Source organism: Rhinopithecus roxellana, chromosome 13, assembly GCF_007565055.1.
Source record: "Rhinopithecus roxellana isolate Shanxi Qingling chromosome 13, ASM756505v1, whole genome shotgun sequence".
Classification (NCBI taxonomy): domain Eukaryota; kingdom Metazoa; phylum Chordata; class Mammalia; order Primates; family Cercopithecidae; genus Rhinopithecus; species Rhinopithecus roxellana.
Genome location: NC_044561.1, coordinates 13695388 through 13720331, shown reverse-complemented (window position 1 = coordinate 13720331; position 24944 = coordinate 13695388). Strand labels below are relative to the sequence as shown.

The window sequence follows — 24944 nt, the reverse complement described above, 5'->3', positions numbered from 1 at the left end:
CCCCTCTGGATATTCGGAACAATATCACAGTGGGTGTGTACACCCCCTGCGATATTGCCACCAGTATCATCGTCTCCCTCCCAGGATATAAGGAACAATATCACAAGGGGGTGAACACCCCCTGCGATATTGGGGGTAATATCTTCCTCTCCCCCGCTGGCTATGAGGAACAATGTCACAGAAGGGGTGTACACACCCTGCTCTATTGGTAGTGATATCATCCTCTCTGTCCCTGGATATTAGGAACAACATCACTAGGGAGTGTACACCTCCTGCGAAAGAGGATGATATTAAGACTATATAAGGAACCAGATGACCGAAGGGATGTACACCCGCTGCAATAGTTTCAAGAATGTCATCCTCTACCCCCTGGCTGCTAGGAATAACAACATACAGGGGTATACACTTTCAGTGATATTGGGAGTCATATCATCCTCTCCCCCGGATATCAGGAACAGGTCTATTAATTATTAATATTAATAAATATAAAATTAATAGTAATAATCAGTATTAATAATCACAAGGAAGATAGTAAAAATTAATATTGGTTAAAAATGTTAACAATTAGTATTAATAATAGTAATATCACCATTAATAATCAAATGATATCAGCAATTATTGTTACTTAAATCAATACTAAGTGATGTTAGTAATAAAATAATAATTAATATTAAGAACTAATAATATTGTTAAATGACATTAATATTAATTAATTTTGAGCGTGCATAATCATATCTTTAAAATAATTATCAATAATTAGTGATGTCATACTATTAATTATTATTATCATTGATAATTATTAAAATCAATCATTGATGTTTAATAATTAATAATGTCATTACACCTACCTGTGACGTTGTTCCTAATATCCAGGGATGGAGAGCATGATTTTAGTTTTAATATCGCCGTTGGTGTACACTCACCCTGTGACACTGATCCTAATATCCAGGGGGTAGAGTATGACATGACTAACAACATAGCAATGAATGGACAGCCACCTGGTTATATCACTCCTAATATTCCCGGAAGAAGCCTATGCTATTACTCCCAATATCGCAGGGAGGGTGCAGCTCTTCTGTGATATTGTTATTAGTATCCGGAGGGGGAGAGGATGATAATAATTCCAGTATTGCAGGCTGTGTTCACCTGTCCTGTGATATCGTTATTAATATCCTGGAAGGGAGAGGGTGATATTACTCCCCGTACAGCAGGAGGCGGACATCCAGCCTGGGATATTGCTCCTCATATCCATGGAGGGGAGAGGCTGATATTACTCCCAAAATGGCAGGGGGTGTACATCCACCCTGTGATAGTCTTCTTAATATTCCAAGGCCAAGAGGTTGATATTACTCCCAGTATTGCAGACACTGTACAATCCCGTGTGATACTCTTCCTGATATCCAGAAGGGGAGAAGATGATATTAATCCCCCTATCGCAGGAGGTGAACACCCACTCTGTGATATCTTTCCTCATATGCAGGGGAAGAGAGGATAATATTATTCCCAATATTGCAGAAGATGTATATGCCCCCGTGCGATATTGTCCTTAATATTCCAAGGCAGAGATGATGTTACTCCCAATATCGCAGAAAGTGTACATCCCCCAGTGATGTCATTCCCATGATCTGGGAGGGAAGAGGATGATACTACTTTCAATATGGCAGGGGGTGTACACGCCCCCGGTGATACTGTTCCTAATTTCCACGTGGGAGAGGATGATATTACTCCCAATATTCCAGAGGTTATAAACACTCCTTTGATATTGTTCCTAATATCCAGAGGGGGAGAGGATGATGATATTCCTCCCTATATTGTATATTGCAGAGGGTGTACACCCGTCTTTGATACTGTTCGTAATGTCTAGAGGGGGAGATGATATTACTCACAAAATTGTAAATTGTAAACACGCTGTGTGTCCACCGTGGATCCTAATATCCAGGGAGGGATAGTACTCCCCAAGTCACGGGGGGTGTCCACCCCACCTGTCACATTGTTTCTTACACCCAGGGAGGAGAGGATGATGTCGCTACCAATATCGAAGAAGTGTACACGCCCCCTGTGATATGGTTCCTAATATCCACATTGGGAGAGGATGATATTACTCTCAATATCACAGGGGTTGTCCATCCACCTGTGATATTCTTCCTACTATCCAGAATAAGAGAGAATGATATTACTCCCAATAGTGCAAGGGGTGTACCCCCCACCATGGGATATTGTTCTCAAGAGGTAAAGGAAGAGAAGATAATACTATTCTTTGTACTGCAGGTGATGTACTCCCCACAATGTGGGAAGTCATAGCCACCCCCTCTCTCGCCCTGGCTATTACGGTCCATGGTGGACTCACAGCCTGTTTACGGTGTTGTGAGTAATATCATCTCCCCGCCTGGAAATTATGAACTGTTTCACAGATGGGTGTACATCCGTCCTTATTGGGAATCGTATCATCCTCTTCCTCCCTGAATATTAAGAGCAGTATCCCAGGAGTGTTTCTACTCCCTACCATATGGGGTGTCATATCCTCCTCTCCCACGTCAAAATTAGAAACTAGATCACTGGGGGCATGTACACCTTCTGTGATCTTTAAAGTAATATCATCCTCTTCCCTCCAGGATCATGGGAACAATATCCCTGGGGGGTGTACACTTTCTGCCATATATGTAGTCATATCATACCCTCCGCCTTGGAATATTATGAAGGACCATCTCACACGAGGGTGTACAACCCTTGCTGCGATACTGGGAATAGGATTATCCTCTTCCCCCTGTGCATATTTGGAAAAAGATCAGAGTGGGTGTACACCTCCTGCGATATGGGGATTAATATCCTCTTCTTCCTTTCTGGATATGAGAAAAAATATCACATGGGGTTTACACTTTCTTCGATATCTGGAGTAATGTCATCCTCTCCTGTTTTGAATGGCAAGAACAATATCTCAGGGGGGATGTACACCCCCTGCCATATTGGGAATAATACTACGCTCTCCACGCCTTGATATTAGGAACAAAATCCCAGCGTGGGTGTACAGCTCCTACTCTATGGAAAGTAATACTGTCCTCTCCCTTCCTGGATTTTAGGAACAATATCACAGGGTGGGTGTACACAGCCTGCGATTTTGAAAGTAATACCATCCTCTCCCCCTCCGGATATTAGCAACAATATCGCAGAAGGATTGTTCACTCTCTGTGATATTGGGAGTAATACAGCCGCCTGTGATATACTTCCTAACATTGAGGTGGGTAGAGGATGATATTGCGATACTGCCCATATCGCAAGAGTTGTAAAACCCCTTCGATATTTTGCCTACAATCCTGAGGGGAGAGGATGATATTACTCCCAATATCGAAGAAGGCGTACACCCTCCTGTGACACTATGCCCAATATCCACGTTGGGAGATGATGACATTACGCCCAATATTGCAGGGGATGTACACCCACCCTGGGATATTGTTCCTTCTATCGAGAGGGGGAGAAGATGCTATGACTCCCAATAATGCAGGGGCTGTGGCTGTACACCCCTCCTGTGATACTGTTCTTAATATCCTAGGGAAGAGAGGATGATACTACACCCAATAGGAGGTGTACACCCACCCAGTGATATTGCTCTTAATGTACTCCACCTCCCACCACCAGGGATATCGTTTCTAATATCCAGGGGAAGAGAGGATAACATTATGCCCAATATCGCAGGGGAGTGTACACACCCTTTGTGATGTTGTTCCTAGTATACAAAGGTAGAGACGATGATATTACTGGCCATATCACAGGGGGTGTACACCCTTCTGTAATCTTGTTTTTGACATTCAGTGGGGGAGAGGATAACATTAATCCCAATATCACAGAAGGTGTACAGACCCCTGGGATATAGTTCCTACTATACAGGGACAAGGGAAGAATATTGCTGTCAGTGTCGCAGGGGGTGTAACCATCCTGCCTCCCATATATTGTTCCTAATATGCAGCGGGGTGGAGGCTGATAGTACTCCCAATATCCCCGAAGGTGCACACACACCTGTGATACAGTTCCTAATATCCAGCAGGAAAGAGGCTGATTTTACTTGCGATATCGCAGTGAGCGTACATGGCCCCCAACCCCGAGGTATCGTTCGTAATATCCAGGTGAGAAGATGACATTGCTGACAATATCGAAGGGGGTGGACACCTCTTCTGTAATATGGTTCCTGATATCCAGGGGGTAAGTGGATGATATTACTCCCAATAAAGTAGGAACCGTATAGCCACCCTGAGATTTTGTCCTTAATAACCACAGGGGAGAGGTGATATTACTACCAATATTGCAAGGGGTGTACACCCCTTCTGTGATATTGTTTCTGATATCCAGGAAAGGATAAGATGGTATTACTACCAATATTGAAGAGATGTACGGTCCCCATGGGATATTGTTCTAAAGATACAGGTTGAAAGAGGATGAGATTTCATCCAATATAACAAGGGGTGTACACCCCGCCTGTGATATGAATCGTAAAACCCAGAGGAAGAGAGAATGACATTGCTTCCAAAAATACACGGGGTGTACACCCACCCTGTGATACTGTTCCTGTCATCTAAAGGAAGAGATGATGATACTATTCCCACTACCAGAGAAGGTACACACCCTCCTGTGATATTGTTCCTCATAACTTGTGGGGGAGAGCATGATATTACTTCCAATATGACAGTGGCTTCACACCCAGTCTGTGATATTGCTCCTAATTTCCAGTAGGTAAAGTATGATGCTCCTGCCAAGAGAGTAGTGGGTGTACAGCCGCCCTGTGATATGTCTCCGAATATTCAGGGTAACACAGGACGACATTACCCCAAATCTCCCAAAAAGTGTACACCCATTATGTGATATGGTTCCTAATATCCGGAGGTGCAGAGGATGGTGTTCGTTCTCCTATTGCAGGCTGTGTACACACAACTTGTGAAATTGTTCCTAATATCCTGAACAAAAGAGACTGCTAATAATGGATACACATTGCAGGGGGGAGTAATTATTACGATCCACATCGTAATGGGGAGTAATAGCAACCCCCTCTCTCCCCCTTGCTGTTACGATCCACATCGCAGGGGGGTGAGGCATCCCCCGCGATATGGGGAGTAATAGGATCCCCCTCTCTCCCCCTGGCCTTGTATAAGGAGGCTGGCCTTATATAAGTGTCCCCCAATGCCATCGCAGGCTTTAATGTATTCACTTGAAGTTTTTTCCTCATTTAGATCTTCCTTTCCCTTAACAGATCTAATTGCTGCCTGACATTCTGTATTAGCATTTTCATGAGCAAGCAGCTGAACGATCACTTTCTTGGCATGAGAATCGGAAATAGCCTTTTGAGCCGCATCCTGCGAACGGGCGATAGAATCTGGATAAGGCTTCCTTGGACTCTGTTGAACTGTGTGAAAAGAAGGATAAGCAGTAGCAGGGTCATGAATTTTTTCCCAGGCTCTTCGGCATATAGTTCTGAGCTGATCAACAGCCTCATTACCCATTACCATCTGTTGATTTAGAGTACCCCATGCCTGTCCGATTCCAAGCAGTTGATCAGATGTGACATTAACGGGACGTTGGGCTTGAGCATTTCTGCGTGCCTGATTTGTTGCTGCATCCGTCAACCAGGTTTTTTTTTTTTTTTTTTTTTTTTTTTTTTTTTTTTTTTGAGACGGAGTCTGGCTCTGTCGCCCAGGCTGGAGTGTGGTGGCCGGATCTCAGCTCACTGCAAGCTCCGCCTCCCAGGTTCAGGCCATTCTCCTGCCTCCGCCTCCCAAGTAGCTGGGACTACAGGCGCCCGCCTCGTCGCCCGGCTAGTTTTTTGTATTCTTTAGTAGAGACGGGGTTTCACTGTGTTAGCCAGGATGGTCTTGATCTCCTGACCTTGTGATCCGCCCGTCTCGGCCTCCCAAAGTGCTGGGATTACAGGCTTGAGCCACCGCGCCCGGCCCAACCAGGTTTTAAATTGGAGAAATTCAGAGGGGCACAGGGTGGATCGGGCGAGTGCCTCCCAATCCGTAGGTATTCAACGTCTGTTATAAGCCACACATTGTAACAAGGAATGAACATAAGGAGAATTTGGCCCATATTGTCCAATTGCTTGCTTTAAGTCTTTTAATATTTTAAAAGGAAATAGCTCCCAGCATGCTTGAGCAAGTTCTCTGGGCTCCTCAGCTGGCGAAATAATGACCAGAAACTGCCAAGCATTCAAATCCCCCATTTCTTGTGCCTGGGGAATGGATGCCTGGATTGTCCCTGTGCCATCATTTGTATTCGGACCGGCTCGCAGCATTCTTCTACCATAATTAACAGGTGGGCAAGCCTGGATCATTCCCGCATCCTAATTGGCTGTTGGAGAAGCCTGAAGTTTCCCTTCGCCATAGTTACTGGCGGGGCCTGCAACAATGGGAGCCGCAAGGCGCGTCTCAGGCTCCCCTTCCAAAAATTCTTAAGGCTGACCTGGGGGTGGCCATTCCAGACCTTCCCCTAAAGGCGCGGTAGGTGGCACTGTTTCTTTTATAAATTTTTGGAGATTAGCATACATACCTTCCGGTTTCTCGTCCTTTTAAAAACTAGACTGTCATGGTTCACTTTGCTGATACTTAGACTCCTGATTATTCAGCTTTCCTATGTCATCCTGAAACTCCTCCTTCTCCTCCTCAGTGTGGAAGGGCTCCAGTGCCGTTTTAATTGCAGACCACACTGACCAAGCAGAGATGGGAATATGGTGGCCCTCTTGTTGTGCTCGTTTTCAGTCTGATCCGACCTTGTCCCAATCTTTTACATTCATGGTTCCATATTCCGGGAACCAAGGAGAATACTTGTCTACCAGATGGAACAAAGATGTGAGATTTTGGGTACTCACAATTACCCCTTCGCGGCGCAGTAACTGCCGCACAAAGCTTAAGTAATTAGCGAACTTACTCTCAGCCTGACCCATATTTTCCCGAGGTTTCCCTGGAATTCTCGGAGCGCCCTACTTACCCTAGAGCTTGAAGTGAAAACCTACTCGGGAGTCCTTTGTCTGTCGTCCTCCGCTTTCCACGCTCTGGTGTTCCTTCACTGGATTATTTGTAGAGATTACGGGGAGCCCCGCGTTGGGCACCAGAGACCAACCTGGGCAACCGAGGGTGACCCCTGTTTCTACCAAAAAAAAAAAAATAGCCAGGTGTGGTGTCGCGCGCCTGTAATCCCAGCTACTCCATGAGAAATCAGACAAAACCTGGCACCAGAGACTGATTTTCTTCTAAAATGCTTTCTCCAAAATATTTTTAAAACAAAAGGGGGAAATTGGAAAGGAAAATATTTTGGGCCCCCCAAATCACTAAGATAAAGGGAAAAGTCAATCTGGGAACTGCTTAGGGCAAACCTGCCTCCCATGCTATTCAAAGTCATCCCCTGCTCACTGAGAAGAATGCATATCTTATTGCCTCCTTTGGAAAGGCTCATCGGAAACTCAGAAGAAAGCAACCGTTCGTCTCTCACCTACCTGTGACCTGGAAGCCGCCTCCTGGCTTCGAGATGACCCACTTTTGCTTCAGGTTGTACTGGATCAAACCAGTGTTCCTCTTACATATGTTGATTGATGTCTCCTGTCTCCCTAAAATGTATAAAACTGTCAGATACAGTCAGTTTCGCTTCCAAGGTTTGGCAAGTTAACGTTCTTGTTTTCTGTTCTCGAACTCAGCTTTCTTGTTCTCCATGCCTGCTTGCCCTTAGTTACTGTAAACAACCTTCCCGTCAGTTCTAATCAATAACTCACATCTGTTACCTTGGTTACCTGCTCTGCACCCATTTCTCCCTTCAAAACCACACGTCCCACCGTTGTAACTCACATCCCCCTTTTCCCTTCCTTATTTGGGAAAATATTCACAAATAGCCAACCGGGTCAGTTAAGATCTTGAGGTCTGGCCCCAGCCCATGCCAGAGGTAGGGATTGCGTTAGGAATAAAAACCCCTGCTTTCCTTTGTTCCGTGTGCTCTTGCGATTGTGATTGATGCGAGCAGCACGCTTCCGCAGAAGTAAACTGCGTTGCTGAGAAAACTTTCGCTTGAGTGCTGGTTTCACTTTGCGGCACCGAGTATTTATCTCCAGCAAAACCAAGCTGTGCTCTGACCACCTTGGGCAGCTGTCATCAGGACATCCTGAGGCTGTGTCATGCACAAGCATCCCCAACCTTGACAAAATAAACTTTCTAAATACTCTTATTCCCAAATGCTCAGGGAGACTGATTTGAATAATCATAAAACTCCGAAGCTGCACTCCAGCCTGGGAGACAGAGCAAGACTCTGTTTCAGAAAAATAAAATAAAATAAAAAACTCTGGTCTCCCGCACAGCCGACTCTGCGTGAATTACTCTTTCTCTATTGCTATTCCCCTGTCTTGAGAAATTGGCTCTGTCTAGGTAGCGGGCAAGGTGAACCCACTGGGCAGTTACAGATTTGTCATTATATTGCTTGCAATTTTATATATATACTATGCACAAATAGCTATAACCTTGTATACAAGGTTAAATGCGAATGTCCTCCTTGCATGCTCAGATCCCAGCGCAGGAAGGACGCACCCCCTACAAACTGCTAGGCCAAAACGGTCATTCTGGCCTCATCCAGCCTCACGTGAGATCGCAATCTCCTATCACTCAGGACCTGAGGGGGCGGGGCCGGAAGCCCCATACAATCAGGCGCGCTGGGGTGGGGACCCTTCAATCAGGCGCGCCGCCGGAAAGGAGAGGGCGGCTTCCGGGATCTGGCTGGCGGGCGCTTTGTCTCGCTTTCGCCACAGTAGGCTCTTGCTGTTAGTCTCCGCTGCTGCTTCTTGACTCTGGGAGGCCCAGGTGGCTCTGCAGCAGCCTCTGCCACCCTGTGACTTGCGGGTATTGGGACATCCCTAGCTGACGCCAGGACACCCGGGAAGCCGAGGAATGGTGAGTGGACTGCGCCTGGCTTCCCGAAGTGGGGAAAAGGGCTGGTTGAAACCTGCTGGAACCAGCCATCGGCTGCGGAACCTGCGGACCGAGTCGCCGGGCGCAGCCGGGCCTCAGTCCCCTTCTGTGCAGGGCCGGGCGGGGCGGGCAGCGGGACCCCTGCGTCCTGTCTGTACCTGTGGGCGCCACTTCCGCCGGCCGGAGCCCTCTCGGGAACCCCGCGCCTCCCCCACCCAGGTAAGTGCGGTGACCACCGGAGGGTGATCCGGGAGAGCCCCGACTCGGTGTGCGGGGTTCCAGCGTAGGAGGAGCTGTGGTTCATGGAGCTTCCAGTCCCACCTTTCTCCCCGTGAAATTAACCTGAGGTTTTGTTAAAACGTTAAACGGTGTGTTTGAGCAAACGGCGAATCATAAACCGGGTACCGCAGTCATGGTTTGTGGTTTGGGGTCCACAGGAGGGGCATAAATGAGAGGCTTTGATAAGGTTAATGAGGAAGCAAACCATATATATATATAATATATAATATTATAATTTTATATATAGTATATATTATACAATACACATATATACTATATACTATATATATAGTATATATTATATATATAGTATATATTTTATATATATATATTTTTTGAGACGGAGTCTTGCCCTGTCGCCAGGCTGGAGTGCAATGGTGCAGTCTCAGCTCACTGCAACCTCTGACTCCCAGGTTCAAGCGATTCTTCTGCCTCAGCCTCCCACGCAGCTGAGCTTACAGGCGCCCACCACCACGTCCAGCTAATTTTTGTATTTTTAGTAGAGACAGGGTTTCGCCATGTTGGCTAGGTTGGTCTCGAACTCCTGACCTTAATTGATCGCCCGCCTCGGCCTTCTAAAGCGCTGGGATTACAGGCGTGAGCCACCTTGGCCAAAATATTTTTCTGTTTCCAAACATTTTACATGAGAGGAAAGCGGAGAATAAATCATCTGACACTCTACTGTAACAAAAATCTTTGTGCCTCTCTTCATCTTTCCTAAGTGTACATATTACCAAAATGTCTTTAGGTTGAGGTCCCCCTATGAAAACTTTACAGGGTGTTGTGTCCTCAGCCACCCTCCTGTCTTTTCCTAGTCCTGGCATTTTAGAACTGTCTGGGCATGACCCAGGATACGCACTGTGGCCATGTCTGTTGGAGGGTCTAGTGAATATCAGCCCCGGCGTCATCTCATCCCCAAGGACAGCCTGAGGTAGGGGGTAGAGTCTCTCAGGGGAGCAGCTGGATGCTCTTGGCCTTAGAGGAATCTCCTGGTATAGTTTCATCTAAAATGGTGACCCCTTAGGGTCATTAAAATTTTAGGACATTAAAATTAATGGACAATACAATGTAATGTCATGAAAGTTAGGTCATTAAAATTGTTCCTCCAGCCCGAGTTTTTATTCCTTGGAGACACATTGATGGTCTGCCAATGGGACGCTGATATTGACAGGAAAAGGCAGAAATGATTTCTGCTCTCGAGATTGCCTCAGACTTGTGAAGAGAGAAAAACTGTCCCAAAGGACAAGGAAAACCCGCCCCAGAGAGGATGTGCAAGAACCTGAATATGAAAATGCACTTAAGGCGCACAGGAGGACAAAGAGCAGTGCCAGTGCTTCCTAGGTGGTCACTGAGTACTTTACTGAACAGGATGAGTGTCCCGAGGGATAGAATGGCCTGCCATGACACTTAGAAAGGTCTGTGTTGGAGTCAGCACTGCCTCTCCCTGAATTTGTTACCTTGAAAAGGCTTGTCTGCTTATTTGCGTTTCAGTTTTTCATTGATTTTAAGATACATTTTGTCCGTACAGCTTGAAAGATAAAAATACTATTTCCAAAGAGGCAAGGTAAAAGGATGTATTTTATTTGCTAAAAATTCGTATTTATTTCTTCCCCAGAGTGAGTGTAGTAAGTTTTAAAGGTCTGTTCTTTTTAAGGGTAATTTCAAATGGAATTGTAGGACTTAAGCTTTGTAAATGCTACTGGTGAAATAAAAGTGTGATAGATAAATTGATGATTTACAAAGATTCACCAAAGTGTCAGTTCCCCTCTTGTAGCATGGTGAAGAATTTATGACAGTGGAGACATCTGCATCCTCTTATCTGGATATCTGAGGGTCTTTTTTGTTGTTTTTTGTTTTTTTGGGGACTGGAGTGCAGTGGCACCATCTCTGCTTACTGCAGCCTCCGCCTCCCAGGTTCAAGTGATTCTCCTGTGTCAGCCTCCTGAGTAACTGGGATTATAGGCACCCACCACCACACCCAGCTGATTTTTGTATTTTTAGTAAACACGGGGTTTTAGGCCTGGCACGGTGGCTTATGCCTGTAATCCCAGCACTTTGGGAGGCCAAGGTGGGCGCATCACGAGGTCAGGAATTCCAGACCAGCCTGGCCAACATGGTGAAACCCTGTCTCTACTAAAAATACAGAAAAATTAGCTGAGTGTGGTGGCAGGCACCTGTAATCCCAGCTACTCGGGAGGCTGAGGCAAGAGAATTGCTTGAACCTGGGAGGTGGAGGTTGCAATGAGCCAAGATCTTGCCACTGCACCCCAGCCCAAGCGACAACGTGAGACTCCGTCTCAAAAAACAAACAAACAACAAAAAGACGGGGTTTTGCCATGTTGGCCAGGCTGGTCTCAACCTCCTGACCTCAGGTGATCGCCCGCCTCAGCCTCCCAAGGTGCTGGGATTGCAGGCGTGAGCCACCACGCTCAGCCCGCTCTATTTTCTTTGTATTCCCTAAATTCTAATATGTTTGAGTTTGTCTGTTCCTTTATCACTTTTTTCTTACATAAAAAAAATTCTGCCTAATCTTTCATAAAAAAAATCTTCCTGTGACTTCTGAAAGTGTTCTGGTTTTATTTTTCATATTTGATTATAATAAGTTGACTATTGTTCATGGAATAGAGAAGGATGCAATGCATTTTCCCAAGTAGATGCCAGCCTGGTTTGCCTCATATTTTAAAGTGCATGTGATTTCTTTTTCTATTCTACAGTGCCTACTCTATCATTCCTCAACTTTCCATATAAATGCTGGGTCGTTAAGACTTTTTTTCCCTTGGTCTGCTTGCTCATCTCTCTGCTAATACTGTGCTGTCTTGAATATTTTCGTTTGAAAATCTTAGAAGTATGTTAGACAAGCCATCACTCTTTTTTTAGATGACTAAAAATCATTAGACATTTGTCATTTTTACTACGTATGAAAAAGTAGTTTTTCTTGCCTAAGAAAACCTGATTTGGGAATTTATGTGATTTCATAGGAATAGCATCTGAAAGTGGTGACATTAATGGCATTTTAAAAAACATGTCATATTTCCTCTTATTCCTTTCTGCCTTGACATTGTGCAATAGAAGTTTTAAAAACTGTTGGATTAGTATTGTTAAATATCAATTATTGGTTTTATTTACTACTCAATTAAATTTAATAAGCCTCTTCTCTCTTGGTGTAATCCCATGGAATGGCCTCAACTCCCCAGTTAACAAGTGACAGCACATGTAAAATATTGTCTACCAGGGAAACTCATTGAACACTTACTTTCAGACTGTGTTTTGGTGTCTGGTTTCCTAAGCACCCCACTGCAGTGACACAAAATAATAGACCTTCAGCAGAAAAAGTTTTGGCAAATATATTGCATAAGCCATTTAGATGCAGAGAGTCGTTCTTATTACTTAGGTTGGTGGAATCCCTTTCAAAATGTAAGTTACTAATACAAACAAAGATGGAACTTTGCGAGCAGGCATTTTTAAGAATAAGTAGTCTCAGGACTGATAATATTAACTCACTTATGCATATCAGGTGGGACTTTATTATGACAGATACTAGAAATGCACAAAGTGAAGTTAAAGGTAACTCCTAGCAGCACATCTTACTCCCTGGATTCTCTAATGAGATGGGTGTTTCTACTTTGCTGTTGCCTTTTTGAATAGTTCAATTCTAGCGTTACTACTGCTGTGTGGGAGGGAGTATGTGTGAATAGAGTAAGAGTTGTGACAATCAAGTCGTAGAATAAATGCTTGGAAATTTTAGAATCATGTAAACAGCTTATGAATTGAGTATAGATTCCCAGTGCTGTCAGTCTCACCCATCCTTCTATCCACATGCGTGGAATATTCTAGGACTCCGTGGCTTTTGAGGATGTGGCTGTGAACTTTACCCAGGAGGAATGGGCTTTGCTAGATTCTTCTCAGAAGAATCTCTACAGAGAAGTGATGCAGGAAACCTGCAGGAACCTGGCTTCTGTAGGTGAGAATGACAACACATTTCACTTAATTACGGAAGTATTTCCCTATCATCAGTGCTATTTGTGATTTGGAATGGGGCGAGGGAAGGATTTGGTGAAGAAATCAGGCATGGGCACTGTTTACAATGAACATGAAATCTAGTAATGTTTCTATAGTTTGTAATAATTCATGATAATTTTGTGGGTCTGCATTTTAGGAAACAAATGGAAAGACCAGAATATTGAGGATCACTTCGAAAAACCTGGGAAAGATAAAAGATAATTTACACTGAGAAGAGGAAATAAAGTCCTCTGAAGGAATCTTAGCATGTCATGAACTTAAAAACAAGCAATCAAAACAAATAAGAGTCACTTGAAATTTATTTCTTTTTAGAAAAATTTCACCCAAAATGTAACGTACTTCAGTGTAGCAGTCAGGGTTTGCAAAACAGTTTACTTGAAAATATACTACAAAATTGTGTATGTGAATGTTACTATTTTGGTCATAGCCATGCAAGTGGTAGCTGTGTTTTCAGTAGTAACCCATTTACTTTCAAATAATTCAGTCATGGCAAAAAAAAAAAAAAAAAAAAAGCATTTTCCCTGGTATTGGTAGCAGTGTAAGTCCAAGACCTATTAATAAGTAGAAAGTTATTAAACCAATAATAATGTGCTTGTCATTTTTTTATAGAAATCATATGGTACAGGCCGGGCGCGGTGGCTCAAGCCTGTAATCCCAGCACTTTGGGAGGCCGAGACGGGCGGATCACGAGGTCAGGAGATCGAGACCATCCTGGCTAACACGGTGAAACCCCGTCTCTACTAAAAAATACAAAAAACTAGCCGGGCGATGTGGCGGGCGCCTGTGGTCCCAGCTACTCGGGAGGCTGAGGCAGGAGAATGGTGTAAACCCGGGAGGCGGAGCTTGCAGTGAGCTGAGATCTGGCCACTGCACTCCAGCCTGGGCGACAGAGTGAGACTCTGTCTCAAAAAAAAAAAAAAAAAAAAAAAGAAATTATAAAAGTATTAATATGGGGAACTAATAAATGTCCGTGAAATCTTCACAATTTATGTTCTTCTGCCTCGGCTTCGGCCGGTCCCTCCGTTCAGGGTCCCTGACTTCCTGCAACACATCCCCTTTTCCCCTTTCAGACTCCTCCGGGTTGTTTGGCCTGGGAGCTGATGATGTGAGTGCATTTTTCATTGCAGTGAGATCTTAGGGCTCTGCAGGACTTTGACGAAGAGTCAGGCCTGTGAGTGCTGTCAGACACTGGCCTGGAAGGTCTGGGGTCTCCCTGGTGTGCAGAGGGCAGGTCTTCACCACGTGATGACGCTTCACAGCCTGGGAAGGGCGTGTCTATCATTGCGCTTTTAATTTGCATTTGCCTAATTATAAATTACATACTATCACACTGGTCTTTAAGCAAAAGAAAAAAAAGAGAAAAAGAAATTAAATACAAATTACAGTCACACAGTGCATAACGATGTTTTGGTCAAAGATGAACTGCATATACAATAGTGCTCCCATAAAATTATAATGGATTTTTTTTTCTTTCTGAGATTGAGTCTCACTCTGTCACCCGAGCTGGAGTGCAGTGGTGCGATCTCAGCTCACTGCAACCTCTGCCTCCCGGGTTCAAGTGATTCTCCTGCCTCAGCCTCCCAAGTAGCTGGGATTACAGACATGCGCTACCACACCCGGCTAATTTTTTTTTTTTAGTACAGACAGGATTTCATCATGTTGGCCAGGTTTGTCTCAAACTCCTGACCTCAGGTGATCCGCCAGCCTTGACCTCCCAAAGTCCTGGGGTTACAGGTGTAAGCTACCGTGCCCAGCTCATTTTAATCTTTTATGTCATTTTTACTGTCCCTTTTCTATATTTAGAGATGTTTAGAGACACAAATACTTACCATTGTGTTACAGTTACCTGCAATATTCGGTACAAGCGCGTGCTGTACAGGCGTGTAGCCTGGGAGCAATAGGCCATACCACGTAGCCTAGGCATGGAATAGGCCAGACCACCTAGGTTTGTGTAAATACACTCTGTGATGTTTGTGCAATGATGAAATTGCCTAAGGATGCGTTTCTCAGATTGTGTCCCATTCGTTTGGTGATGAATGACTGCACTAATGAGGTTGAGCATCTTTTCAAATATTTTCTGGCCATTGGATATCTTCTTTTGTGAAGTACCTATTCAAGTTTCTCATCCACTTTTCTATTGGACTATTTATCTTCTTACTAATTATAGGAGTTCTTCATGTTTGCTGGAAATGGGTGTTTTGTTGACCAAGGGACTGTTCAGTAACGAGAGTAAAGGAGGAGGTTGGATAGTGGTGGAGGGCCTCTCATCAAGTCATGGAAACCACAGAAAAAGCCCTTGACCTTAGCCTGAGAGCCATGGTGCCCTGGAGAAGGGTTTCTTACCACCTGACTATTCTGTTCTCTTCAAGACTGACAGCATCGGTGTCATTTGGGAGTTCGGTTAGAAATACACAATTCTGGCTGGATGCAGTGGCTCATGCCTGTAATCCCAACACTTTGGGAGGCTGAGGCAGGTGGATCATTTGAGGTCAGGCGGTGGCTCATGCCTGTAATCCCAACACTTTGGGAGGCTGAGGCAGGCGGATCATTTGAGGTCAGGAATTCGAGGCCAGCCTGAGCAACATAGTGAAATCCCATCTCTACTGAAAATACAAAAAAATTAGTTGGGCGTGGTGGCGGGCACCTGTAGTCCTAGCTACTTGGGAGGCTGAGGCAGGAGAATTCCTTGAACCCAGGAGACAGAGGTTGCAGTGAGCCAAGATGGCCCCACTGCACTCCAGCCTGGGAGACAGAACAAGACTCCATCTCAGAAGGAAATAAAAAGAAGAAACGGAGACCCGCCTGGCCAACACGGTGAAACCCCGTCTCTACTAGAAATACAAAAATTAGCCGGGTGTGGTGGCGGGTGCCTGTAGTCCCAGCTACTTGGGAGGCTGAAGCAGGAGAATCACTTGAACCCGAGAGGTGGAGGTTGCAGTGAGCCAAGATTGCAACACTGCACTCCAGCCTGGGCAGCAGGAGTGAAACTCTTGTCTCAAAAAAAAAAAAAAAAGAAAGAAAGAAATACAGAATTCCAGGCCCTGTCCTGTCCGAGACCTCCTGAAACACAATCAGCAATTTGATAAGGTCTCCAGGGAATCATTTACACAGTAGTCTGGGCAGTGCTGGTTTGTCAGGAACCTTCAGGGTCACATCTGTGCTCTTCACAAACATTGCTTGGATTAAAAAGGGCAGAAGGGGCAGAGCTGTCCATGGTCATGGTTCTGTTCCAAGGTAAATACACGCTTTCCTCTGTGCTGATTGTTTCTGATGAGAAGACCAGAATATTTATGCAACTCCCTTGAGTGGTTATATATTTATAGGGGCGGGCAGTGGTCAACAGTGACCCGAACCCTTGGACTCCTTGCTCAAAGCTGCCTCAGCTCATCTGCCTGAAATTCCAGTTACTGTCATGTTGTGTGGACCCATACAAGAACAAAATGTGGATCTCTCGAGGTAGCTTACCCTGCGCCCACAGACTGTGACAACGGGGTGACCCAGGTAAGTACTTCAACCAAATGAACTTTAATTTCCTTGGCTACACAATGCGAGTAACAAATGTGCTTACCTTACAATGTTATTTTGAGTGGTACATGAGAAAATGGATGTCAAGTCTTTTTTTTCATTAAATGATATGTCAGTCAAAAGATTTAGTGTGAATGGTGGTTACCACGGGTGGTGGACTCAAAATGACCTGTGTTCACTTCCTTTTGCTTATCAAAGTGTTGACATTTGTTATCAAGAACAGGCAAAACATATGTGTGTGCAGGTTTCGAATAAAAAGCTGAAAAGATATCATCTTTATCAGTATCTAGATAGATTCTAAAAAGCAAAACTAAGATAGTATTATGAATCAAAATGTCTTCTATGCTCTGAAGAACTAGTAGCATGTCAAATAAATTATACTAAGGTATAAAACACACAAAATTTTCACACACACACACTTCTGAGAGTTTCTATTTTCACAGCTATTGTAGGCGCCAGTCTGTTGCTTCTGTGGTGAATGTTCTGGAAAGTCTGAAGCCAACATGCTTGGTTGCTCAGGAAATTCCTTTATTGTATCTGAAATCTAGTAACTTCATTACATTTTCCCTGCTGCCACCATTCAGCAGCCATTTTTCCTGGGACCGACTGTGCTCTCTTACATCTAGAAATATTTCTGGAATTTTATCTTTAAATATTTGTTCTGTTCACATTTTCCAGTTTTCTTCTTTGAGGATTCCAAGGAGCATATGTTGGCATTAGCAAAATTCCTACTTACTCCATATGTTTTTGCTAAACTTTTCCTCAGCACTTTATTTTAACTTCATCCCTGTCTTCTATGTCTTTTTTTTTAATAGTGTCTGTTTTCTCTTGTATAAAATCCAATAAGCATTGATTTTTTTAATGAGTTTATTTCTCTCTTCTCTTCTTTCCTAAGCTCCACCAGCTTCCATTTACTTTCCTCTTGTTACCTTGCCATGTTTCCTCTGAGCCCTCACATCTCTGTTTTATGCTCTTACATTGTAGGGGAAATTGCTTCACCAACTTTAATAAAATTAATTACAGAAGAATGATAGTTTCCATTAGCTTGCTGGCAGCACATTTCTGGTGAGTGTTCTTTGTCTGCCCTTTGTTTTTGCTGTTGTTGCTGTCTGCCTTTAGGTCTTTCTGTTTTTTGTTTTTTGGTTTTTTTTTTGAGACAGGGTCTTGCTGTGTTGCCCAGGCTGGAGTGCAGTGCTGTGATTACAGCTCACTGCAGCCTCAACCTCCCAGGCTCAAACAATCCTCCTACCTCAATCTCCCAAGTAGCTGGGCTACAGGTGTGCACCGCTACACCTGGCTAATTCTTTTCTTTTTTATTCTTTTTTTTTTTTTTTTTTTTTTGTAGAGACAGGGTCTCACTTTGTTGCCCAGGTTGGTCTTGAACTTCTGGGCTCAAGTGATCCTCCCGCTTTGGCCTCTTGAAGTGTTAGCATCACAAGTGTGAACCACCTCACCCAATCCCTTTTTGTCTATATACTTAAATGCCTATAAATGTGTGTGTGTGTGTGTGTGTGTGTATATATATATTCATTTTAATTATAGTGAAATATATATAATCTAAAGTTTTCTATTTCAAGAAACTTTGTTAAGTGTACAGGTCAGTGGCATTAGGTGCACTCACATTGTTGTGCAGCCATGGCCACCATCATCTACAGAACTCTTGCAAAACTGAAACTTTGCCCCAAGTAAACATAAGTCCTCATTCCCCTCCCCAGCCCCTGGCAACCACCACTCCTCTCCCTAGCTTCATGAATTTGACTACCCTAAGAATCCCATATGAGGGGAATCCTACAGTGTGTGTCCTTTTGTGAGTGGCTTATTTCACCTAGCAGAATGTCTTTAAGGTTCATCCATGCTGTAGCATGGGTCAGAACTTCCTTCTGGCCAGGCACCGTGGCTCAGCCCTGTAATCCCAACACTTTGGGAAGCCAAGGTGGGTAGATAATGTGAGGTCAGAAGTTCAAGGCCAGACTGGCCAACATAGTGAAACCCCATCTCTACTAAAAATAAGATATTAGCCGGGCATGGTGGCACATGCCTGTAATCCCAGCTACTCGGGAGGTTGAGGCAGGAGAATCACTTGAAGCTGGGAGGGGGAGGTTGCTGTGAGCTGAGATCACACCATTGCACTCCAGCCTGGGCAACAATAGTGGAACTCTGTCTCAAACAACAACAGGCTGGGCTCAGCGGCTCGTGCCTGTAATCCCAGCACTTTGGGAGGCCTAGCGGGCGGATCGTGAGGTCAGGAGATGGAGACCATCCTGGCTAACATGCTGAAACCCCGTCTGTACTAAAAATACAAAAAATTAGCCGGGCGTAGTGGCGGGTGCCTGTTGTCCCAGCTACTCGGGAGGCTGAGGCAGGAGAGTGGCATGAACCCGGGAAGTGGAGCTTTGCAGTGAGCCTAGATTGTGCCACTGCACTCCCCTGCCTGGGCGACAGAGTGAGACTCCGTCTTAAAAAAAAAAAAAAAAAACAGGCCCTGCGTGGTTGACGCCTGTAATCCCAGCACTTTGGGAGGCCGAGTCGGGTGGATCATGAGGTCATGAGATTGAGACCATCCCGGCTAACACGGTGAAATCCCGTCTCTACTAAAAATACAAAAAATTAGCCAGGCGTGGTGGCAGGTGCCTGTAGTCCCAGCTACTCGGGAGGCTGAGGCAGGAGAATGCTGTGAACCCGGGAGTCAGAGCTTGCAGTGAGCTGAGACCACACCACTGCACTCCAGCCTGGGCGACAGGCTGAGACTCCGTCTCAGAAAAAAGAAAAAAAGACATCCTTCTTTCTTGAGGAGGAATAATAGTTCGTGGTGTATATGTATCACCTTTTGTTCATCCATCAATGGACAGTTGGCTTGTTTCCACATTTTGGCTATTGTGAATAATTCTGCTATAACCATTGGTATACAAATATCTCTTTGAGACCCTGCTTTCAATTCTTTTGGGTATATATATGGAGAAGTGGAATTGCTGGATCATATGTTTTATTTTTAATTTTTTGAGGAACCTCCCTGTTGTTTCACACAGGGTGAAAAACGTGTTGTTTTTTATGGACCAGCTATCTTACACAGCAGCTGCATTATTTTCCACTCCAACCGGCAATTCACAAGCATTCCAACTTCTCCACAATATATATCTCACCATGTTTTTCTTTCTTTCTTTTCTTCCCTCCCTCCCTCCCTCCCTTCCTTCCTTCCCTCACGGAGTTTTGCTCTTGTCACCTAGGCTGGAGTGCAGTGGTGTGATCTCAGCTCACTGCAACCTCTGCCTCCCAGGTTCAAGTGATTCCCCTGCCTCAGCCTCCCGAGTAGCTGGGATTACGGGCGTCACCACCACACCTGGTTAATTTTTGTATTCTAGTAGAGATGGGGTTTGGCCATGTTGGCCAGGCTGGTCTTGAACTCCTGAACTCAGGTGATCTACCTACCTCAGCCTCCTAAAGTGCTGGGATTACAGGCATGAGCCACCACACCCGGCTCATTTTTATTTTTTGGCAAGAGTCATCCACATAAGCGTGAAGTGGTATCTCATGTGGTTTTCAAAATAATAATTATTATTTTTTAATTTTTGTGGAGACAGAGTGTCGCTGTTGTTGCCCAGGTTGGTCTTGAACTCCTGGCCTCAAGCGATCCTCCCACCTTAGCCTCCCAACATACTGGGATTACAGGCATAAGCCACCGTGCCTAACCTCATTGTGGTTTTGATTTGCATTTTCCTAATGATTGGAGACGTTGGGCATCTTTTCACATGCTCATTGGCACATATTGGGAGAAATATCTATTCACGTCCTTTGTCCATTTTAAAAATTGGGGTTTTTTTTGTTATTAATTTTTTTGTGTGTAGACCTTGTGTTGATGGCTTTTCTTCTTTTCTTCTTTAATTTTACTTAGGGAAAATTAAATAGAAAAAAGCCAGGGCTGTGTTCTAGGATAGCAGAACTGTTCTTTATGGCCTAAGCCTTCCACCTGAATTTCTGGCATACATTTCTCCCCAGCAGTGGAACTGGCAGTTTTCAGATTGTTCACAATGTAAGGTGTTGTCCCCTCTCTGCCTCAGAAACAAACTGCTTCCTACAAAGATGGCTTGTCTCACTGTGTTTCCTCATTTAGTCATATCTTCACTGCTTTGTGAAACCAATCCGGATTCACTGCCAACCTGTACACCTTAGGCTTACTATTTTGAACACAGCGTTTTATTGTTGCACTTTGGGGATACCCCTCACCTGAAATGTGCATTTATCAACATCCTCTCTCCTCTCCTCCCAAAGCCCTGCTCATTCCCATTGCTTTCGGCATCCTTTTAATCTAGTTTATCTATTTCCCCTAGTCTCTAATAGATGGTGTCTGTTTCATTTTCCTTATTGCTTATGGGTGATTTTTGAAAGAAGAGAAATTGAGAATGTGATCCATTCATGTTCAAACCAGAAGTCTTTGCAAGCACTTCTGGGAGTTACTGTGTTATGATGGAGACAGTGAGAGGCTTGACAGCAAAAGAAACAGATGCTGGGGTCCCTCCCTGCACCCTCTCTCCGGGGCAGCTTCCTCTGAGTTATTCCTCAACCCCTCTACCTACCATTGGTGTTTCCCAGCTCCAGCCTCAGTGCTCTTCTCCCCTTCAAGCTCTGCATCCTCCGTGGATTTTATCTGTTTACAAATTCCCATCTTAGAGTCACCAGGCCTCAGCTCCATATGGCGCCCAGTTACTCCTTGCCTCTCTGAATGACTGTGGGGTTGGTTTTCTTCTTTAGGAGGGGAAGCTGCATCTCTTCCGGCCCAGGATCCATTGTCACCTGCAGAGAGAGAAGCACCAAGGGATCCTCAGAGACACCATGACCGCAGCGCCAACCAAAATCCACCCAGGTAATCCTGCCCTGTTCAGTAAGTTCTCTTGACCCCGGCTCACTGTCCCCACCTATGATGGGAGATGCTAGAGATGATGAAGTGACTTGAGGTACTGGATGTGGCTGATCCCAGGTCCGAAAGTGAAGGTGAAAAACTAAAGTCCCTTTCCTGCCCTATTTCCCATGAGATTCTGCTCACGCTCCTCCTACAATTAGAGACCTCTCATCCTGGTTTCCTTAGCTATGGTGACTATACTTCACGAACCTCAGATCCAGATACATACTCAAGTCAGAATACAACATCTGTGTTGGCCGTAGTGGCCAAGCCTGTAATCCCAACACTTTGGGAGGCTGAGGCAGGTGGATCACTTGAGGTCAGGAGTTTAAGACCAGCCTGGCCAACATGGTGAAATCCCATCTCTACTAAAAATACAAAAATTAACCAGGCATGGTGATGCACACCTGTAATCCCAGCTACTTGGAAAGCTGAGGCAGGAGAATTGCTTGAACCTGGGAGGCGGAGGTTGCAGTGAGCTGAGACCGCCCCACTGCATTCCAGCCTGGGTGACAGAGCAAGATTCTGTCAAAAAAAAAAAAAAAAAAAAATCTGTGTTATCCCTCTGGCGCCTGCAACTCTTTTTTATTTTTATTTTTTTTTCTTGAGACAAAGTCTGGCTCTTGCCCAGGCTGGAGTGCAGTGGCGCGATCTTGGCTCACTGCAACCTCCACCTCCCGGGTTCACACCATTCTCCTGCCTCAGCCTCCCGAGTAGCTGGGACTACAGGCGCCTGCCACCACGCCCGGCTAATTTTTTGTATTTTTAGTAGAAACGGGGTTTCACCGTGTTCGCCAGGATGGTCTCGATCTCCTGACCTTGTGATCCGCCTGCCTCAGCCTCCCAAAGTGCTGGGATTACAGGCATGAGCCACCACGCCCGGCCACCCCTGCAACTCTTAATGGGTTCAGTTTTATGGTCAGTCCAGGCACTGCTATCTGGTTGTGTGGTCGAGAATTCCAGAAGTGCCTAGATTAGTTTTTGGCCCAGCCATGCCTTCTCACTACATGGCCCCTGAGGGACATATTAGCATGAAGGACAATGGCAAACAGTAGCAGCAGCAAAGGACAATGCTTCATTTTACCTTCTGGCATGGGGCTGACTCTCCAGAGTGGAGCTCTCTGGCAGAATGGACTGAACTACATGGCTTAGGTCTATATGAGCCTCTCCCTCTCTCTAAAACCAGACTCCAAGTTCAGGACCACTCTGTCCTCCAGCGATGAATGCGGGTGCCCGACTGAGAAGAGATGAGAAAGCAAGATAAATGAACTCAAACTCCATGTTGAGAGAGGAGGCAGGAGCGAGGAGCGGGCTCCTTGCATTTGTGTGTGATCCCTGAGCACAGTGGCCACAGTCTCCACTGAAGGTGGCCCCCTGGGTGTCTTGTAATGGAAACCACTCAGAAGAGTCTAACACCCTCTTTGGGAGGCAAAGCAGGGGGAGAAGGGCAGTTCTTTCTCACCCCTCAGTGTGATATTCTGAGCTTTCTCAGTGGAAGACGCATTTTTAAGTTATCAGAAATGGATCAATTATGAAATATGATGGTTCGTGAAACAGCTGTGTACATAATCAAACACAAGTGGACGTTGTTTGACCTCTCATCCTATGTATAAAGCACAAAAGTTGCATAGGAGATGATTTTAACTGGAAGGAAACTATGAGCCCGTTTCATGGACGGACCCAGAACCCGTCCAGTGGTTCTCCCACTCCCGCTATTTGATCATCCTCTGCCTTTGCTGGGTCTCAGGCCTGCTCACTCCCTTCTTGCCTCCTCCCCAAAATAAAGTGTAATAGAGTCATCTCCCAAGATCTATTCTAGCCCGGTACAGCAGGGAGGGCTGAGCAAGATTTTAAACATTAGTGTCAGCTGGGCGCAGTGGCTCAGGACTTTAATCCCAGCACTTTGGGAGGCTGAAGTGGCTGGATGGATCACCTGAGGCCAGGAGGTCGACAGCCTGGTCAACATGGTGAAACCCCGTCTCTATTAAGAATACAAAAATTAACTGGGCATGGTGGTGCACACCCATAATCCCAGCTACGCTGGAGGCTGAGGCAGGAGAATCGCTTGAACCAGGGAGGCAGAGGTTGCAAAGCCGAGATCATGCCACTGTACTCCAGCCTGGGCTACAGAGCAAGACTGTGTATCAAAAATTAAATACATACATACATAAAAAAACAAAACTTAGTGTCATGAACAATGAGGTCTTATTCTTTTTTTTTTTTTTTTTGAGACAGAGTCTCGCTCTGTCCCCCAGGCTGGAGTGCAGTGGCGCGATCTCGACTCACTGCAAGCTCCGCCTCTCGGGTTCACGCCATTCTCCTGCCTCAGCCTCCTCAGTAGCTGGGACTACAGGCGCCCGCCACCGCACCCGGCTAATTATTTTGTGTTTTTAGTAGAGACAGGGTTTCACCGTGTTAGCTAGGATGGTCTCAATCTCCTGACCTCGTGATCCGCCCGCCTCGGCCTCCCAAAGTGCTGGGATTACAGGCGTGAGCCACCGTGCCCGGCCAGATGAGGTCTTATTCTAAGTGTTGTTCAGTATCTGCCATTTACTGGGCATACACAGAATAGGCAGGAAAGCACAGACAGGACACATCTCTACCTTCAAGGTGAAGCTCCGGGCTGCCACAGTAAACCACTCACTGCATCAGCTGAAACCTCTGCACCGCACCTATCTACGTGGAGCATAGGAAGAGAGCAAAGAAATGCAAAGCAGAATGCCTAAAATAATGCGACAAATCCAAGTTGAACAATTACAACAGAAAATAATTAATATGAATATGAATAACATGAAGAAGAGTATCAGATTGGGTCAAAATCAGATTTGAGTTATTTTCTATATCCAAGAGATAGCCTGAAATAAATAGGACACAAAAGGCCAAAATAACAAGTTAGAAAAATTTACACAGAACAAACAAACAAAGAAGACAATATGAATATTTAACAGTATGCATTTGTCAGGCTTTGTTTGTCTTACCATGTGCTTGGCAGCATTCCCCAGCACCCCATGCATTACTGTAAAGTGGATAAAAAATGGATAATAAATCTCATTATTAAAATCATTTTATTCTATTGGCTTTTGTTGTTGTTGAGACGGAGTCTCGCTCTGTCACCCAGGCTGGAGTGCAGTGGTGCAATCTCAGCTCACTGCAAGCTCCACCTCCCGGGTTCAAGAGATTCTCCTGCCTCAGCCTCCCAAGTAGCTGGGACTACAGGTGCCCGTCATCATGCCTGGCTAATTTTTGTACTTTTAGTAGAGACAGTGTTTTACCATGTTGGCCAGGCTGGTCTCAAACTC

The 24944-nt window shown here is 45.0% G+C and overlaps 1 protein-coding gene and 1 long non-coding RNA gene across 7 annotated transcripts in view; one reads left to right on the top strand and one right to left on the bottom strand.

Moving 5' to 3' along the window:
- Positions 1-845: 845 nt before the first annotated feature.
- Positions 846-8594, bottom strand: LOC115892914. Of its 2 annotated transcripts, none has more exons than XR_004052844.1 (3): positions 7475-8594; positions 6970-7128; positions 846-5389 (listed from the first exon to the last, which is right to left on the bottom strand). It is a non-coding gene; the product is annotated as an uncharacterized LOC115892914 (long non-coding RNA). The 2 variants fall into 2 exon arrangements; XR_004052845.1 differs by lacking the exon at positions 846-5389 and having other exon boundaries at positions 5881-7128; positions 7475-7585; positions 7870-7982.
- Positions 8595-8721: 127 nt separating this feature from the next.
- APOL5 (apolipoprotein L5) overlaps positions 8722-24944 on the top strand; it is a 31605-nt gene continuing 15382 nt past the window's right edge. For 2 of the 5 annotated variants that reach the window (XM_030915430.1, XM_030915433.1), the window contains exons 1-5: positions 8722-8909; positions 13041-13167; positions 16550-16727; positions 17736-17816; positions 21498-21609. In XM_030915430.1, the coding sequence (XP_030771290.1) occupies positions 21579-21609 (31 nt within the window). In that variant the 5' untranslated portion in view covers positions 8722-8909; positions 13041-13167; positions 16550-16727; positions 17736-17816; positions 21498-21578. Of the gene's footprint in view, positions 9147-13040; positions 13168-16549; positions 16728-17735; positions 17817-21497; positions 21610-24944 lie in introns of all 5 variants that reach the window. The other 3 variants (XM_010389147.2, XM_030915431.1, XM_030915432.1) reach the window with 3 other exon arrangements.